The following is a 19272-nucleotide window of genomic DNA, read 5'->3' as shown; positions in this document are numbered from 1 at the left end:
ATCTTCCTGGACTCTATAAGCTCCTTCAAGGCAGTCACCACGTTTCATTTACTAAGTGCTCCTGTGACCTTGTATTGGTCCTGGCATGTAGTAGGTACTCTGTGAATATTTGTTGGATAAATGAATGAATGAGTGAAGAAATGAATCAGAGAACTGATATAACTTGCTCAAGGTCACAGAACTAGTAACAGAGGCAGTATTCAAATCCTGGTTTGCATGACTAATGCTCTTGCCCTTTGCAATCGACCACTTGTTTCTGTAAAGAAAATGACATAAAAGGTAGGAAGGTGTCTTATGCTTGGTGAAAGACTGCATGTTCCTCTAGTGATTCATCAACAAAACTGTATAAAGCCCCTACACAAAATGGAGAGAGAGAGGTAGGGCATTCCAGACCAAGTGATAAACAGGAAACACATAATTTCAAAAAAAAAAATCACACAAAAAGCAAGCTTGAGCAAGGTTATGAAACATTATAAAATATAACTGCCAGTCAACTGTCATCATAATATTCCTCCCTTAACAGTGTGGGAAGCTTCACCATTTTCAAAGCACATGCTAAGTCAGAGGTCAGGAAACTGAGCTCATGGGTCAAATCTGGCTTCCCACTATTTCCTGGAGTGGGTTTAAATGGGATGCTATTTTATTTTTTTAAATTTTTATTTACTTATTCTTTAAAATTTTTTTAACTTAAACTCTATTTAGTTAATATATAGAGTATTATTAGTTTCAGGGGTAGAATGTAGTGATTCATTGGTTGGGGGAAAAATCCAAAAGAAGAGTAATATTTTACAACACATGAAAATTATATAAAATTCATATTCTGGTGTCCATAAATAAAGTTTAATTGGAACATGGTCACACTCATTATATATTTATTACCTATGTCTGTTTTCTGTGCTATCATAACAAAGCTGAGTAGGTGTGACAGGGACCACATGGCCTTGTAAAACTGAAGATACTTATTACTGGCCTTTTACATAAAAGTTGGCCAAACCCTATTTTAAGTGGCTACTTTAATTAACTTTTTCCCACCTTTTGAGGTAGGCAGGACATGGCTTGCATGGTAGAAAGACAAACAGAAGGCTTGAGAAAAGATGTAGCTCCAGTGTTCCCACCTGACCTATTTCAGTGGCTTCCTTCCTCCCATGGTCTTGCCTCGTCTGTGCCCCAGAACTCCATCTCTGATCCATCTTCTAAGGGAGTTTCTTGGGCACATCCAAGGGCTCCCATGGTCTCAGGATCATGTTCATATACATGCCACCGGGTGATACAGAGTCTTTCATTCATGGCCTTGCTTGCTACTTCAAGCACCTCTAACCACTAACCCCTAATCACCTCTAACCACCTCTAACCACTCCTGGCCTCTGGTCACATTGGCATCTAACCTTTACGTTCAGACCATTCACGCTCGGTGGCATGCTTTCTTGCCTCCAATGATCTGCTCATGCTACTTCCTCAACTCAGAAGACCGCCCTGACTTATTATCTGGCCTTGCTCAATATGATAACTGTCACTCTTTCAAAACTTGTCTCAGTAACCATGTACCTGAGAAGGCCCACCCTAAACTGATTTATGTTTCCCTCCTCTGCTCCCACAGCATCCTGAATTTAACTTCATCACAGCACTTAATCATGCTGTACTGATACACTTTATCTGTTTGTTGTTCGACCCACTAGCTATTTGTTGAGTGCTTTTATAAGCTCAGCGTTGCACTAAGCACATTATATGCACTGGCCCATTAAATTCTTACATTGGACCCGTGAAGTGGCATTACTGTCACTGGTTTACAGATGGGGAAACCAAGACATAGAGCAGTTAAGTGCCTTTTTCAGCCCAGAATCAAAACCTGTCCAAATCCAAAGTCAAAGTTCTCACCCTCTCTGGAACAAGAGGCCACAATCAATAGTAAGTCATACTCAATATATGTTTATTGAGAACTAAATGAAGTAATGAAATTCTGGATTAGTATTTGCCTACCAGCTATGTCACTCAGAAAATTACATTTCTGAGTTTCAATTTCTCCACCTATAAAATGGGAATAATAATAAGAATTTCATGAAGTTCTTTTAAGGAATAAATGAAAAACAGTGGAACCCTGGTTAACAAGCCCAGAGGAGCCTCCCCATTCTACTACATAGGGGTACAACTCTGCTAAGCAGGAGTGCTCAGCTCTGAGTGGTAGAAACAGAGGTATAGCTGGACAGGTGTTGGGATGGGAAGAGCTTTTCCTAGTGAGTGGAGTAGCAGAAGGTAAGTAATGGATCATGGGTCTCAGTAGGACACAAAGGGATGTTGAAACAGGAAAGGGTCTCATACCTTTTTGTGTAGAGATGACTAGTTTCCTGGTATCTGGCCTATCTCTCTCCTTAGGTAAATGGAAGACTCCAAGTCTCATTAGGGCCATGTAAGTGGAAGTAATACAGTCATTTCCAAGTGAGGTATTCAAGATCTAGGTTACTACCCCCATACTTTCTCTGCCCCACTGTGGGGTCTTTTGAAACCACATATATTCTAGATGGCATAACAAGAAATAAACTTTTCTGGTATTAAGCTACTGATATTTGAGTATTCATCAGTTATTGCAGCAAAGCTTTTCCTATCCTAACTAATTCAGCAGAAGGAAAGGTAGTAGTCCCTTGCTTTCCCCTCTATCACCTGGCTCCCCCATTATATTGGCTTTTCTATTAGAGGATTCAGGACTCCACTCTCTTCATAGTTTCCAGCCTCTGTTCATATATATTTATGTCAACCATTAATGAAAATAGTAAGACTGTGCAAAGAAGGTCAGAATGCTGAGTGCCTCAGACTTCCTTTCTGAGTTTTATGCCCTTCTAAAGCAAAGAATATTGAGTAGAGAGAGATGCTGATGGAGATGATGATGATGATACTGGAGAAGATAACCTTGAAGACAAACTAACTTCTTGGTTTATTAGCTTCAATATATTGTAGTAATATAGAAGGCTGAAGGCTCTTTGAGGCACCAGGTCTGCTTCAGATTCCAGGACTTAGTATGGACACTGCCAAAGAGAGACAAAAGACCTTTCACATCCTAAAGATGTTACTGGAAAAGAGGCATGGGAAGGGTTTAACAAATAGGAGATAGGAGACCCTGACAGTGGGTCATAGAACCTCACCCAATCTATGTCACTCACTGATAAAATTCAAAATGGTACCATGGGAATACATGAGCTTTGGAATTAGAGTTCAGCTACAATTCTGTGGATCTCTGAAGTCTATATTCAACCCTCTGGGCTTCTACTGCTTCATTTCTTGAGTAAGGGTTATAGGGATGACCACTGCTTATTTAATGTGTAATACATGCTAGGCTCTGATTCTATCATGGCATTGTAAACTCATGTCTACATACACAGCCTTGTGACTGGTATATACTAGATAGTTAATGTTTGCTAAGCCCCTTCACCACCCCCCTCTTTCAACACTACACTGAAGCTCCATCACAGAAAGCTTGAGTGGAGCTTTCTTCTCTTTATTTCTAACTCTTGTCTTCAGCCTACCCACATTTTCCCCTTTCTTTGACTCATGATTTTAAAAGGGCTCCGCTTCCCTTTGTAAGATGCAATTGCTTTGGAACATCAGATTTGAGCTAAGATCAACTCAGATGTCTCTCGTCTTAGGTAGATAATTCTCATTTCTAGTTCACAGAGATGAATTGAGACTTCCCAGGGGCATGTTTGAAGGATAAATGTTGGTCCTGGTTTTTGTTTTCCCGGACTCTATTGTACCAGCTTTGTCTTCCTGAGTAAGGTATGGAAAAGGTGTGTGTGTGTGTGTGTGTGTGTGTGTGTGTGGTGGGGGAAGCAGTTTGAACACTCCAGAGAGAGGGGATAAGAGAAGGATAAAAGACTAGACAGATATATTAACAGTTGTAGCAAGAAAAATATTAATGGGTTGGGATATTTGAATGTAATCTTTAAGTCAGTTTTGGTCTACTTATGGTATAATCCTGTTCTTCTATCTTGTCACAAGAGTTTCAGGGAAAGCCATATTATTCCTTTGGCATTTTAGGGCCTAGAAGACACTGGATGAGAACAAAAGGGGCCAAGGGTCAAGGAGATCTTGTTATATTCAAGCAATTCTGAGAACCCTCAGTGTGGAAAATTTACCTCATTGGGCTTGGCTGGGGAGAATCATCACTCCTTTACCTTAACCTCCAAGCACACACCCTGGGATTTCCCCTCTGAAAGTCTGGCAGGATTTTTGAAGACTGAACAATAGCCAAGAATATTCCAATAGACTGACTTGCAGTAGTCTGCCTCTCATAAGTGATCCTTCACTGGGGTCTCTAATCCAGTGACCATAGCTAGATTTGGGCATCTTGCGGTCCTGAGTCCCTCCTGAAAGTGCTGGGTAGATGATGAGAAAAGGAAAAGTGCTACAGTCAAAGGCTAGCAGGTGCATGAGAAAAATGCTACACCCAGTCAATAAAAATATATGATTTTATGTACATTACCTTTTCATGTGTATTATCTCAAATAATCGGGAGAAAGAATTAATAATCTCTGGATTAAAAGTGAAGTGATAGACTCGTAGAGGTTGACTTATCCAAGGTCAAACAGTTCAGTTTTGGACATGGGATTTGAATCCAAGTGACTCTAATTCCCCATTATTCCATGTGACCTCTCAAAGAAGCTTCATATAAGCTAGAACCTTCCATACAGAATTGTATCAAAAGAGGAGAGGAGGGAAGGCAGTGCACATTTCCTATCTGATAGCAGACAGCTCCTACCTCTTACTTGGCTTCTTGCACCACCTGTGACATGTTATTCTTACGGATAAAGAATCCTCAGACACATCATTCCCCTTTTTGGCTCCAGTCTTAGCATCAGCAAAATGAGGGCATCTCACTGGAGAATGGGTATTTATTGTCCTGCCAGTCTCTGCAGGGGTGAGGATCCATTACGAAGAGAGAAGAGAAAATGCTGGATGAAATGGTCTACCTCGGGCTTAGCCATTATAAAAAGAAGCCACATTTACAAAAGACCATTGCCCATGCCTCTTTCTTGTTGCCATTGGGACAATGGTTTTAGTCCATCACTACCACAGGGCAGCATGGAACTGCTGGTGACACCGGCCCCTTATCTCATGCTTCACTTATCTCATGCTTCATTATTCTGGAGTTCAGCTTTCAGCACCTACTCCGAGGGGGTTGTTTTAATGGGATCGTTAGAGAGTGTTTACTAGATTAAAACTGTGGCTGTCTTCTGCAAAGCAACTCTGCAAATGGCTTTATGGGTTTCCGGATTTATTTTGTCTCAATGACTAGGCTCAGTTTGCAAATCAAATCAAAGCTGATTTTTCTAACTGCCACTCGGGCGCACCCAGCGGGAGTCTGCAGAGCCAGCTGTGTTCCCTTGATGGCTGGTGCCAGAGATGGGAGTGCTGCTGCCTGCTGGTGGCCAGAGAGTTTCCAACAGGGAGAGGACAGACAAGCAAGTACCTCCCTGACCCTAATTGGGGTAGGCGGACATAGTCAAAGATAGCAAATTTTATTTTCTGGAAGGAGAAAAGGCAGACAAGATCTAGGTGGCCTCAAAGACTCATTGGCAGAAATAATTGGGAGCCAAATATGGACTCATGATATGATGCTCCCAACGAATGAAGTGTCCCATGGTGGAAGGAACTCCTTGGAACAGAAGTGAGGTCCCTAACATAGCAAGCAGAACTGGACATCAGTTTTTGGAAGAGAAACTGACTGGCATGGCTCTAGAATGAGCCTCTGGATCAGAAACCATTTTTCCCTTGGCCAGTTCTGAGTCAGAAAGTCATGACCCGAGATGTTCAGGTGCTTCCTTCAGCTGCTGCAGCCTGGGGCAGGGCATCTTCTACTACATGGGGTAATCATCTTCCAAGGGGGAAAGAATGTCCCCTTGCCCCCATTCTTGAGTACCTTGGAAGTCTAAGTATCCCAACCCAAACTTCTACGTCCTCCATGTTCCCCAGGGTCACCTCTGACTAGATTCAGCTTACATCTTCAACCTGGTTCCTAAATTGAGCCCATCCCTCATATTGCAAATATAAGGTAAACATTATTTAATGGGTCTAAATGCACCTCCTCCCTACTTGCCCTGTCTCACAGTTTCTGTTTTAACTATACAGATGAAACTTCATTGTTACGGCAGAAAAGGCAGAAATCCTGGTCTTCTTGTTCAATGTGGAACAATCTTGGAGAAGCTTATACTCACTGGTATCTAGCCTAGGCTTCAGTTTATCTGAGAATAGATTCTTGCTTAGCATTTTCTCATTACCTATCCCACTTCCCTCTGTCATTTATAGATTTCTTCCAAGAGCCGTCCCTTAATACCTTACATGCACCCAAATCCCTGCCTCAGGTACTGCTTCTAGGGAATCTGTCTTAAGAGAGCTTCCTTTTGCCTTTATCTGCTCATGGATAAACTCCACTTCCCCACCAGGGTTGTATTCACATTCTAATGCCTCTAAGTCTCCAGCCACTGTTAATCACAGGCAACCTCTCACTGAGGAGCAAGGTAATTATGAATGTGAATCTGGGCAGGGCCAACAAGTCCCTCACCAATGAAAAAGACTACCTTCAAGGCTTTTGAGGGGAGCTTGTTCTGATCCTAGAATTATCCCTTCTACTAGCAAATACGAAACTCTCACCCCACAGTCCCTTAGCTGTGCCTTCAATTTGTGGTTCTATAAATAAGCAGTGCCTCCTGGTGATATGTGAATCTATCCATTAAATACTCTCTAAATACATGGGCCTTGGCTCTTTAGGGGCTTTGGGCCAGGGGTGTGGCTCCTCTCACAGTCTGAGGTCCTTAGTCAGCCTCCCAAATCCTACCCTTGATCCAGGTCCAGTGCAATTTCCGATGTTAAATGAGAAGGGGTGATGATGGACAAGGAAACACCAAGTCTCTTAGACTATATGGGTCCCAGAGAAGCAGAGCCCCAGAACATGGAACATACCTGCCATTACTACCAGACAGAGCCTTTGGTACTATTGTTACTTTAGTCTCCATTCTGTACATTTCACTTCTTTTTGGAAGCACTGATCACAATCATAACTCTACTATTATCTATTAAAATCATTTATGTAAGGTCTGTTTCCTCACTACACTGTGAGATCCTTGAGGACAGGAACCACACGTGCTGGTTCACCATAAAACCATAGCTCCTTCCAAAGTATCCAGCTCACAGATGCTGGGTGAGCTGACTATACAAAGGAAATAACTTTCATCGACAATAATTTCATCCAAAACGCTTTGTAGTAAATACAACACTTATACATTTATTGTACCATCTGATCCTCCAACAAATTGGATGGTGGAGGTCTTCCTATGCTGGATCTGGCTTGTACCATCTTGCTAGAGCCTATTGTTAAACATTGACTTTTTTGCAAGCCAGTGTTAAACCCTTGGTAGCTCGATATTGGACATGGTGGGGTTAGTTATATCCTGGAAATCAATAAAGCCTATAAATAAGGGTTTTCTTTTACAAAGATTGGGTTTATCATCAAACTGCTGTTAAAAAATGTTCTGTAAATGAATAGATGGGCATAACTTTAAATATGGTGCCTCTGAGTCTCAGGAAGATGAAGTGAGGCTTTCAAGATCTCTGACCCTTGCTACAGTGAGATGCTGGCTTCAAATGCATTTACTCATTCTAGCAGGCATTTTCAAAGTGCCAACGATGTGCCAGAAACTTCCTGCCATGGCAAAATGTGATGAGGAAATTTATAGTTAAGACCAAGGAGCCCCTCATCAGAGATCCTCTCAATCAGCACTGCTGATGCCTGCCCCAGTAGATGAGACCTGCACAGGCCCCAGAAACATGATTGGATTGGGACCTGATGCTCCCCTATCATGTGGGGTCTGAAAAGAGTCCTACTGTCACAGACCTAGCCATCAGGTGCAGAGAGCCCACTGTGTTTACCCTCTGCCCGGGGCTCTTTCCACAGAACCTGCAGCTCCTTTGCCAAAGCAACCTCCCTCGGCTTCTCAAGGGAACAACAGTCAAATATAGACCCAGCCCACCATTAAGCCCCCTCTAACAGGCCTGGTTCCTGCTCCTTGCATACCCTTAAGCCTATTGAGATTATACCATGAATAACAAATAGTCAGAGGCTCCCATAGAAACCACAAGGATACTACCCCTAATTGCATGGGTCCTGCTACAGGTTGAACTATGCATCCATCCCCCAATTCCTATGTTGAAGTCACAACCCCCAGTATTTCAGAATGGAACATTATTTGGTAATAGGTTTGGTAGATTTAATTAGTTAACTTAGGACAATGTCAAACTAGAGTAGGAGGGGCTCCTAATCTAACAGTACCAGTGTCCCTATGAAAAAGGGAAAATGTCAACACTGGATGCCTACAGGGAGAATGCCATGTGAAGATGAAAACAAAGTAACATCAAAGATTGTCAGCAGCTGGGGAAGAGGCATGGGTCAGATCCTTCCCCCACAGACCTCGAAGGAACCAACCCTACTGATAACCTTGACCTTAGGCTTCTAGCCTCTAGAACTGTGAGACAAGAAATTTTGTGGTTAAGCCATTCAGCTGGTGGCACTTTGGTATAGCAGCCACAGAAGACTAATCCAGGTCTCTTGCTTTGCAACCCTCCACACTGGGCAGCACTACTTTAGAGTTTGGGTGACTAACAGGGATGTTACAGACAGACAAGGGTTAGAGCCCCATGCTGGAACCAGGTGTGGAATCTAACAGAAGAGGCACTGCACTCAGGGACAGGTCAGAATGGCCCTGCCTGAGTGCTGGGGGCTGTTACATCCTGTGTGGGAACCCTCCAGTTCTGCGGGACTCACACAGTGGACTACGGACATCATCTGGGATCACCAGGGTCAGGGACAAAACACCAGCCAGTTGATTCATCACCAGAGTGGTGGCCTCAAGCTTACACATGTGATCACACTCCAGAGGCTGGATGCCCACTGGCAGACCCGGAAGGCAGATGACAGGGAGGTGGAAGTGCTTGGAGGGACCTGGGTGGCCAGTGGAATATGCCACCGGCACTTTACATACTGCCGATGCCTGCGGGATTCCCAGTATCTTATTTTCCTTTGTTAAAAGGAAAAGTGTTTTTGGCAAACCCACAAAGTGAGAAATTTGATTCAGGAAAGAGATGGGTCAAATATGGATTTCGGCCTTAGATCCTTGATACAGAGTCCTCATTAGCAGTGCATGGAATTAGGGAGGGTTTGCCTTTAATCAACTCTGGATGCTCCCAGGCTAATTCGAGATACAGAGAAGACACTAACCAAATACAGGTCTCCTTTCCTTTGCCTTTTCTCAGCTTTTTTTTTTTTTTTCAATAAGTATCCTCTTATCTGAGGTAGTGTTGAGACGGCTAACTCCCTGGACTCTGTGAGTCTGGCATTCTGCATTGTCGAGCTTTCTGTCCCATTCTAGGTGCTTCTAGAACTCTGTCCCTCCGGGCTAATGTGACAGCCCTTGCAGATCTGGAAAGTGAGTGTGTCAATCTACCTCTGACTCACTGCTGCCTGGCTGGGGCTTTGCCAGCTAGCTGCAAATTCACGTTCATTCACTTGTTCTCATCCTTCCAAACACCTACATGCTCTATGGGCACACACTCCACTAAGGAAGACTGTATCCTAAAGGTCAAACAGGAGGAGAGATCTTTATGCTATGAAGAGGTACGAGCTCTCTTCTCTAGCTCTTTAAAGACTACTGCAATTCTCCTTCAGAGAAGCAATGCAGCTCTGGAGAAGCATGGCATGGTGAGCCTCTATATTTGTAAAATCATCAGGGGAGTAAACTTTTAAGTATTCTCTCAAAAAGTCTCCCCATGTACCTATTGCCCATCCAACCCTGTGTTCTTAATGTCCAACTTGGAACATAAGATCTAACAAGGTACCCTTTGTGCGGGGGGTTATGTCCCAGAGGATGTCCCTAGAATTCCACACCCCCTTATCTAGAAGTCAAAAGCTGGAGGGGAGCCACAGAGCACCATCATAGTGGGTGAAGGAGGTCTCCCTATAAGTTTCCTTCTTTCCCTGACTGCCCCTTTAAGCAGGACACTGCAGACACTCAGCTGTCCTACTTGCAGTCTGGAGCTCCAGTGCTATGCTATTGATGTTCTTCCTTCTGGATTATCTGTTTTCCTCAGTGGGAAAGTCTGCCAAGGCCTGTGATTTGTGCCACTTTTGTTTGCAGGCCATCAATTCTCTTTGCCTCACAAAGAGCATTTTATCTCTTTCTGTCCAGTAGCCTGAGTTCCTGAGAGTGAACAAGTGAGGGACACACTGGCCTCTCATAACATGTGAAATCAGAGTGAGTTCTTATCATGGTGAGTCCTTACTGCTTCTGTCTTCTCCCTCCTGTATCATCTTCCCTCTTCTGCCTACACATTGAGCTGGTTTTCTTCAAAGTTATGAAAGTCATGAGTGATAGGTTTTGGTGTATATTTTGTCAAATAACATAGATATTCTCCCCCTCTCTCCCCACTCCTTCATCTCTTCTTCTTCCCCTACTCATGTGTGCATTTTCCTCCTATGAGTGTGCATATGCATATATGTTCACATATACACACTGGGGTCATCATCTTTGTTCATGGTTTAGGTCTATGATTATATGCCTACTTATATTCATAATTGTCATCTCTGTGGAAGCATCCTATATAACTATCTGGGCTGTCGATAAATGCAGGGAACAATAGAATTGTCCAATTTTGGTGTGTTTATGTGGAGACAATGGCTGTTAAAAATATCCATTCTATAACAAAAAAGATAAACCTGATTTCTAGCCATTCAACCTTGTAATAGGTTAAACGATAACAAACCATTCATTGATTTTTTTTTAAAAAGTAATAAACAGAAACATGTACCAATTGAAAGGGCCAGGCAATTCAATTATAATTAGGAAAACAAAAAGTGATGAGCCTGAACAATGCTGCCTTAGGTTTTGGGATAAGTATTGAAAATGCCAACTACATAACAATGCAGTGTTTGTTTTCTCATTATTAAAGGCACCAAAACTATCACCTCATTTGTGAAAGCCAAACTTAGTTGAAAAAAAGTACAAAACTTGGAAGATAGATCTGATAGACATACTTAAAAAAATACCCACATAAACACAGACCCAAATATAATGAAAATATATAGCAGAAGAATGAGTAAAAATTTATATTCACCACCCTATTGATTAAATGTACCAGTCCATTCATCCAACCATCTGTCTGTCCATCCATCCATCCATCCATCCATCCATCCATCCATCCACTGATTCAACAAATATGTTTTGAGCTCTTACTATGCTTTAGGCACTGTGCTATTAATATACACTATATATTAATACCTAGATGTAAATGACTCCAATGAAAATAACAATTCCTTCTTTTATTTTTAGTAATTGTTGGCTCAACTTTCCCTGTGTAGCTACAAGGAGAAATGCTTAAACAGCTGAAGACAGACAAGGACATGCCAACATACCTTTTGTAGCCAGGCGAACGCAGTTGATTTTGGTCTCCTGTGAACAACAGAAATGAGGTTCCAGTTAATTAGTTGCAGGTTTGATTGTTATATATAAAAAATACGTATATTTTTTAGTTATAATCTTAAATCTGTCCTTTTCATTTCTTCCCCCACTGGAATCACCTTTTAATTCTATTTCTTTTTTTTCTTTTCAAGCTAGATACATACTTGACTCCTTTTACTTCCTGGCTGCCATCACCTCATGAGCTTCTTTTCCAGACAGAACCACTTCTAAACATATCAGATGCTGCTACTACCTAGCACAAGACAACTTTAACAATGACACAAAGTGAGTACACTGTGGCATGAGTTAGTTGATGGCCCCAAGAGCATCCCTGGGAAACTATAAGTAAATAATCTATCTATCGGTATAGCCTGAAACAGACACTTGGCAACAGTCCAGTCAATATGAACGTGTAAGAATCAAACTGCAAAGTTCACGTTCAAAAAGTCACTTTGGCCCTGAGATCTTTGATGAACCTCACAGGTTTCATGGATAATGTTGTGTGTGTATGTTTGCAGAGCAATAAAATCTTTGCTGGGTGAACTATCTAGTTCTTGTTGGCTGTTCCCCAAGTGGACAAAATCCATAAACTTGTGATGTTACTGGGCATGTAGTTGAGGTACAGAAGAGTGTGCTTAGGAGAATCATTTTAGCCTGCTTTATTGGGATCATCTCCCTGGAGGCTCTAGAACCAGTTGAAAATTCCAGTTGACTAAGCTATACCCTCAGCAGTAGTCTGAATCTAGTGAAGCAATGAAAATAAAGGGCAAATAATGCAAGTGTGTGTGTCTCAAGAATCATATGTGTCTTGTTACTGTGCATTCATAAGAAATCAATCCATATTGAAGGCACTTGTGTTAGGTCTTTGAGGGTTCCTGGACCCAATTCTATTATGTGTGTGTGGGGTCCCTCCCCTTCTACAGCACCAAACAATCCTCTAGATACCAGCAGGGTATCTAAGAATTCAACTCAGTTCTGATACTGTCTACCTGGAGATAGCATCAGATTCCACAGGTTAAGGGTTCAGTTCTATAAGACTGTCTTCTACTCTCCATTTCAGATGCCAGGTACAAGCATAGTTACCTATTCTTCTAACCTACTAGTTACAGATGCGAACTTCCAATGACCTCTTCCTTAGGCTCAATTAGTTTGCTACAGCAGCTCACAGACTCAGAGGAATATATTACCAGATCACCAGTTTATTGTAAAAGGATGTAACTCAAGAATAGCCAGATGGAAGAGATGCATAGGGTGAGGTGTGTGGGGAGGGGTGGAGAACCTCTATGCCTTTTCCAGAAGGCTATCCTCTCCAAATCTCCATGTGGTCACCTACCCAGAGCTTTCTAAACCCAGTCCTTCTGGATTTTTATGGAGCCTTCCCTGCATAGTCATTATGGACTAAGTCATTGGTTATTGGCTGATCCAACCTCCAGCCCCTCACTTTTCCCCAGAAGTCCAGTAGGCTGGGTGTTGGATAGGACTGTGAGGCTAAAAGTTCCAACCCTCTAATCAGAAGTTGATCCTCCTGGCAACGGCTACTTCCTAGGGTGAGGTCCAAAAGTCACCCTCATTAACATTACAAATGACACCTTTATTGCTACTGACACTTAGGAAATTCATCTGAATGACCAAAAATGTATTTCTTCTAAGAAATCACAATACTACATCAATAGTACAGGGTTATGAGAAGTATAAAACACATGAACTTCATTTCAGTGGCCATAAACAGTAAAGGTATACTTCCCACTGAAACTAATATGGCCAGTGTAGGTGCATGAATGGGTCTGAAATGGGGTAGTGGTAGTGGTTGGGGGATACTGTAACCACTATAGTCACTTAGAGACCAAGGCTGGTACCTCCATTTTTAAATATTTTTAATTTTTAAATTAAAACAATTTTATTTAAATTCCATTTGGTTAACATATAGAGTATTATTAATTTTAGGGGCAGAATTTAGTGATTCCTCAGTTGCATATAACACCCAGTGCTCATTATATCAAGTGCCCTCCTTAATGCCCATCACCCAATTACCTCATCCCCCCCACCTACTTCCCCTCCAGCAACCCTAAGTTTGTTTCCCACAGTTAAGAGTCCCTTATGGTTTGCCTCTCTGTTTTCATCTTATTTTTCCTTCCCTTCCCCTCTGTTCATCTGTTTTGTTTCTTAAATTCATTATATGAGTGAAATCATATGGTATTTGTTTTTCTCTGACTTATTTCACTTAGCATAATACCCTCTAGTTCCATCCACGTCACTGCAAATGGAAAGATTTCATTCTTTTTGATGGGTAATATTCCATTCTTTATCTAGTCATCTGTTTGTTTTTTTTTAATCTAGTCATCTGTTGATGAACATCTGGGCTCTCTCCATATTTTGGCTACTGTGGACATTTCTGCTATAAACATTGGGGTACATGTACCCCTTTGAATCACTGTTTTTGTATCCTTTGGATAAAAGCCTAGTAATCCAAGTGCTGGGTCATAAGGTAGTTCTATATTTAACTTTATGAGAAACTTCCAAACTGTTTTTCCAGAGTGGCTGTACCAGTTTGCATTACCACCAATAGTGTAAGAGGGTTCTCCTTTCTCTGCAAGCCTGACAACATCTGTTGTTTCCTGAATTGTTCATTTTAGCCATTCTGACTGGTGTGAGGTGGTATCTCATTTTGGTTTTGATTTGTATTTCCCTGATGATGATGATATTGAGCATTTTTTCATCCTGTTAGCCATTTGTATGTCTTCTTCAGAGAAATGTCTGCTTGTGTCTACCTCCATTTTAACACAAGGCTTCACTGTTCATTGAGGCAGGAGGAAAAAAATGCTGGAGTTTGGCACTCATAATTAAATGCTTTGTATCAAAAGTTACACTCACTTTACTCAAGTTTCATTGGCTAGAACCAGTCATACGGCCATGCCCAACTTAAGTGAGATAGAGAAATGGAGTCCTCTGTGCACCCAGAAGTAGAGAAGAAATGGTAATGTCTACAGCAGAGTCTATTTTCTCTAGGCATACCTCTAATGCTAGAAACTGTATCTTCAAATAAACTCAAGTGTGACTCCCCAGTGGTCTTGATTCTGTTCCTCAAACCAAAGAAAGTCTGCCCTTGCTTGTATACAAAAGATATCTGGATATTGAAAGATGGTTCTCATGTCCATTAACATTCTTCTTCTTCAACAATTCCTCAGATGACTAAGGTTCAAATCCTTTGAACCAATATTCCTATTCATTCTGGGACATCCTCTAGTTTTGTCTCTTTTAACAAGAAGGGTCTAGAGTAGGAAGCAGCAGTCAACTTTCGGTTTTGTCAATATATGATTATCTAGATTATAACGATTTTCTATTTTCCTTAGTTATACTGAGCTTCTATTAACATAGCCAACATCCCACTTTTTCATTGATCATGGTGAATGTGCCATCAACCTTCCCCTACCAAAAAAAAAAAAAAAAAAAAAAAAAGTGCCTGCTTCTACATACAAAAATGTGGTTGCATTTCTGGAATCCAAGTTCAGAGTCATATACTGATTTCCCTGTTGACTTCCATCTTCACTGATCTGATTGAAGAGTTGGTCTGCCATTATATTCTCTACCATTTACAAGTTTTTGAACATATTTTTCCTGTAATTTTATCCAGATCGTTAATATAAGTTATAACCTAGAAAATGCCATTGATAAAGCTGTGTGACATGTTCTAGAATCTGCCTTCTGGGTTGGTATTCATTGCTCATCAGAATTTTTGTTGGTTATCTAACTACTCACCTCCTCAACTGCTTATGCGCTTGGATCCTACTTCTGTGTCTTTCCACCAAAATAGCTTGAGAATACAGTCAGACTCACTTCAGACACTCAGACTCTACTGCATTTCCCTAATCTATTAGCCGAGAACTCTCTCAAAGAAAGAAGATTGGGTTGCTGTGACTTTCTCTTTAGGACAAGTGCTTCCTTTCCTTTCTTTTTTTAATGCTGAAAGAACTCTCTTTCAAAATAAAAAATTGCTTTATTAAAAAACTGGAAAATGCAGAAATGTTAAAAGAGTATCATACATTATGATTCAAATATATGAAGTATTCATTTGAGGTGTTCATGTGATATTTCAAGTATGCTATATTTCAAGAAAAAGGTTTTTTAAAGAGTATATCCTGAAGACAGAAAGAGGGAATAATTATGAATAAAAAGCATAAAAATAAAGTAGAACTTTCTAAATGTGATGCCAAAGAAGCCTCAGTCACAAATGAGGTTAAAACTTGAAAATAATAAAAATGGGCCAACTAATTTTTTTGTTTTCATGTTTGGAAAAAGAGGAGATGTCAAACTCCTTTTGGCTTCCATTTCTGTTCTCTGGCTTAAAGGGTCAGTGAGCTGAAGCCAAGATGATTACAGAGAGTATGAGACTCTGAGGACTAAAGGTGTTTTGTACATGGCTGTGCGGCACCACAATGACCATCATCAAGAAACCATGGCAAGTGGGAGCCATGACACTAAGGATGGTCAGAACGATCACCAACTTTATATTAATACAATGAAAAAGGATTTTTGCAAGAAGGAAATTTGCCAATTACGTACAAGATTATCACACACAGCAATGGGCAAGAGTTTGGTAAGGCTTTCACTGCTGGGGGTAATTTGTAAATATGTATCTAGACTTCAATGAGAATCAATCTAATCTTTTCACATCTAAGAATCTATGCTCAGGACACCTCGGTGGCTCAGTTGGTTAAGCATGTGACTTTTGGTTTCTGCTCAGGTCATGATCTCATTCATGAGTCATAGGATCAAGCCCCATGTTAGGCTCTGCACTCAGCAGGGAGTCTGCTTGGGATTCTTTCTCTCTCTCTCTCTCTCTCTTTCTCTCCCTCTCTCCCTCTCTCTCTGCCCCTCCCCTGCTTGTGTGCACATGCATGCATGTTCTCTTTCTCTCTAATAAATAAATCTTTAAAAATAAAAATAAATCTTTAAAAAAGGATTTCTTCTCAGGGAATAATCTGAAATGTAGAAGAAGGTTTATATTCAAAGATGTAGGGAATCCCTGGGTGGCGCAGTGGTTGGCGCCTGCCTTTGGCCCAGGGCGCCATCCTGAAGACCCGGGATCAAATCCCGCGTCGGGCTCCCGGTGCATGGAGCCTGCTTCTCCCTCTGCCTGTGTCTCTGCCTCTGTGTGTGTGTGTGTGTGTGTGTGTGTGTGTGTGACTATCATAAATAAATAAAAAATTTATTAAAAAAAAACAAAGATGTAGGTTCCAGTGTTCTTTATGCAAGTAAAAGTAAAGAGCAACATAACCCTACAGGCATGGTAAAGAGAGTTGTGGTCTATCCACACGGTGGAATATTATGAAGCTAACAAAAATGATTGTGAGGGCCACATAATAACATGGAATTGTACACATAAGAAAATATTGAATGAATAGGGCAAAGTATAATTTTTACTACAACAAATATGCAAAAGTAAGCGTCTAAAAATAACTCATAAAGGAAATACCCTAAATCGTAAGAGCTACTACATGGTTCATCTGAAGTGTAACATACATAGAGACAAGTATACTAACCCTAACTACAGTTTTCCAAGTTTCTCACAAAGTAAGCACCCACCTGGGAGCAGTACCCTATGTGAAAATACCAAACATTATCAGCACTTCCGAAATATCCTTCATGTACTCTCTGGGTCACTTCATCCTTCAATGGTGAACACTAACCTGCCTTCTTTTTTAAAGTATTTTATTTATTTATTTATTTAAGAGAGAGAGAGAGGGAAAGAGAGAGATAGAGAGAGAGGTAACGAGCTGGGGGCAGGGAGATGCAGAGCAAAAGAGACAAGTAGACTCCATGCTGAGCATGGAGGCTGACATGGGGCTTGATCCACAGGACCCTGAGATCACTACCCGAATTCAAACCAAGAGTCAGATGCCTAACTGACTGAGCCACCCAGGTGCCCCAACACTAACCTGCCTTGTATGATAGTGTTCTCTCTCTCTTTTTAAAGAAGATTTATTTTATTTATTTGAGAGAGAGAGAGTGAGCGAGCAAGTGCACTCATGGGGCAGAGAGGGAGAAGAGGCGGGAGAAAGAAATACAAGTGGACTCCACACTGAATGTGGAGCCTGACACAACCTGTTATCAGACCTGACCCAAAAGCAGGAGTGAGATGTTCAACTGACTATGCCACACAGGCACCCTGGGAATGTTCTCTTTAAAATTTGTTACATTAAAGGGAATCTGGGGAGCTGCAATGGTTTTTTTCTACTGCCTTCTCCCCCTCACTGGGTCATTTGTAAGAACTCTCTGAGAATCATCTTCCCTTCCACAATTGCATGCATTAAAATGAGCCATTTCCAACACCACCTTGTCCACCCCACATCTATTAAAAGCTGCATTCTATAATCTAGGGTGCATGTCTCATTATGCTTAACTCTCCCTGGCTCTCAAAAACATGATGTTGACATGTCTGCTCTCTCCCAAGTTCCTGACACCTTTAATTCCATAACCAATTTGTCTTTGTTGTCTAGAATTAGATACAGAGTATCAAAGTCCTAAGTCACTCTCTTGACCTTCTGCATGACTGAGCTGTTAGCAAGCAAGTCAGGAACATGCTAGATATTCTGCATCTCAACATATGGGAAGTCTGGCCAGTGCACATATACCCAAAGTCCCCAATCAGTTCAGTAAACAGGAAATGAACGCTTTCTTTGTGCCAAGATTATATAAAGCTTTGGGAAAAGGATAAACATTTGGTGTATTTTCTGTACTATCTCCATTAATTACATCCCACTTCTAAGTCTGTAATATATTCTGGGACAGTACAATATAATTTCATTTCCCCATCATCTTAACTTCCCTCATATCATACTCCATACTCCAGATTTGTAAATCTGGATACAGAAATGTATCACTTTGGGAAAGAATATAATGTCCTAACTTTTGTGATTCTTTTAAGACCTACTTCTATTCAATCTCTGCCAGTGCTGGGCAATATTGAGCAAGTCACTATCATTCTATACAGCTCAATTTCCCCATCAATCAAATAACTGAGAAAAGGATGGAAAAGCCCAATTTGGTAGAATGGGCAGGGCATCCTAAGGTTGCATCAAGTCTCAAAATATGGAGTCTAATTTCAGCTACAGGCAGTACTCCTGCTCTCAGTGTTCTGTTCTCTTGACACCACTTCATATCACCATATCCCACCCAGCAACACATAATTTTAAAAAAATCTATTATCTACCTCACTTCTCAGAACGCCATACAACTATACCTACTTATCTAGTAATGGCCTCCATTTCAAGACTAGATCAAGTCTAACCCATCCATTTATTCTTTATCATCTACTGAAATACCAGGATGTCTCTTTAAGTCAGAGACTTACACCGTAGTGTCCAAAGCATCAGGCATTTCAGTAGCTACTGCTTACTATCCAGATCAGCTTAGGTTAAGTCATACTGCCACCTTGACCAAGGAACTAAAGGTACCTGGGTAGTGCATACAATTCTTATTCTACTGCCCCATTAGGTCATCTTATGTAATAGGCTGGGGAATTAGCCCTGATCCCATTTTCCAAATAATTTCCCCAATTACCCTAACTCATGCCTTTGTCTTCTCTAAGACCAAACCACCCCAGTAAATACAATGGGAGTTATTTAGCCCTGAAGCTATAGTCTAGTTTGCTGAGTTGATTTGACTCCTCCCTTAATATTCCTCTAAGTCTTGTCTGGGGGCTCCAACTACCCACTTAACCCTTTATTCATTTATTCATTTGGTGAATCAAGCAGTAGATATTTACTGATATGATCAT

General features: G+C 41.1%; 1 protein-coding gene across 23 annotated transcripts in view; it reads right to left on the bottom strand.

The window, feature by feature from the left end:
* The window catches only part of PTPRT (protein tyrosine phosphatase receptor type T), a 1025198-nt gene that overhangs the window by 195043 nt on the left and 810883 nt on the right, over positions 1–19272 (bottom strand). For all 23 annotated transcript variants that reach the window (XM_072735832.1, XM_072735811.1, XM_072735820.1 and 20 more), the window contains exon 13: positions 11450–11486. In XM_072735832.1, the coding sequence (XP_072591933.1) occupies positions 11450–11486 (37 nt within the window). The remainder of the gene's footprint in view (positions 1–11449; positions 11487–19272) is intronic.

Source organism: Vulpes vulpes, chromosome 14, assembly GCF_048418805.1.
Source record: "Vulpes vulpes isolate BD-2025 chromosome 14, VulVul3, whole genome shotgun sequence".
Lineage (NCBI taxonomy): Eukaryota > Metazoa > Chordata > Mammalia > Carnivora > Canidae > Vulpes > Vulpes vulpes.
This window is presented reverse-complemented; position numbering and strand designations above follow the sequence as displayed.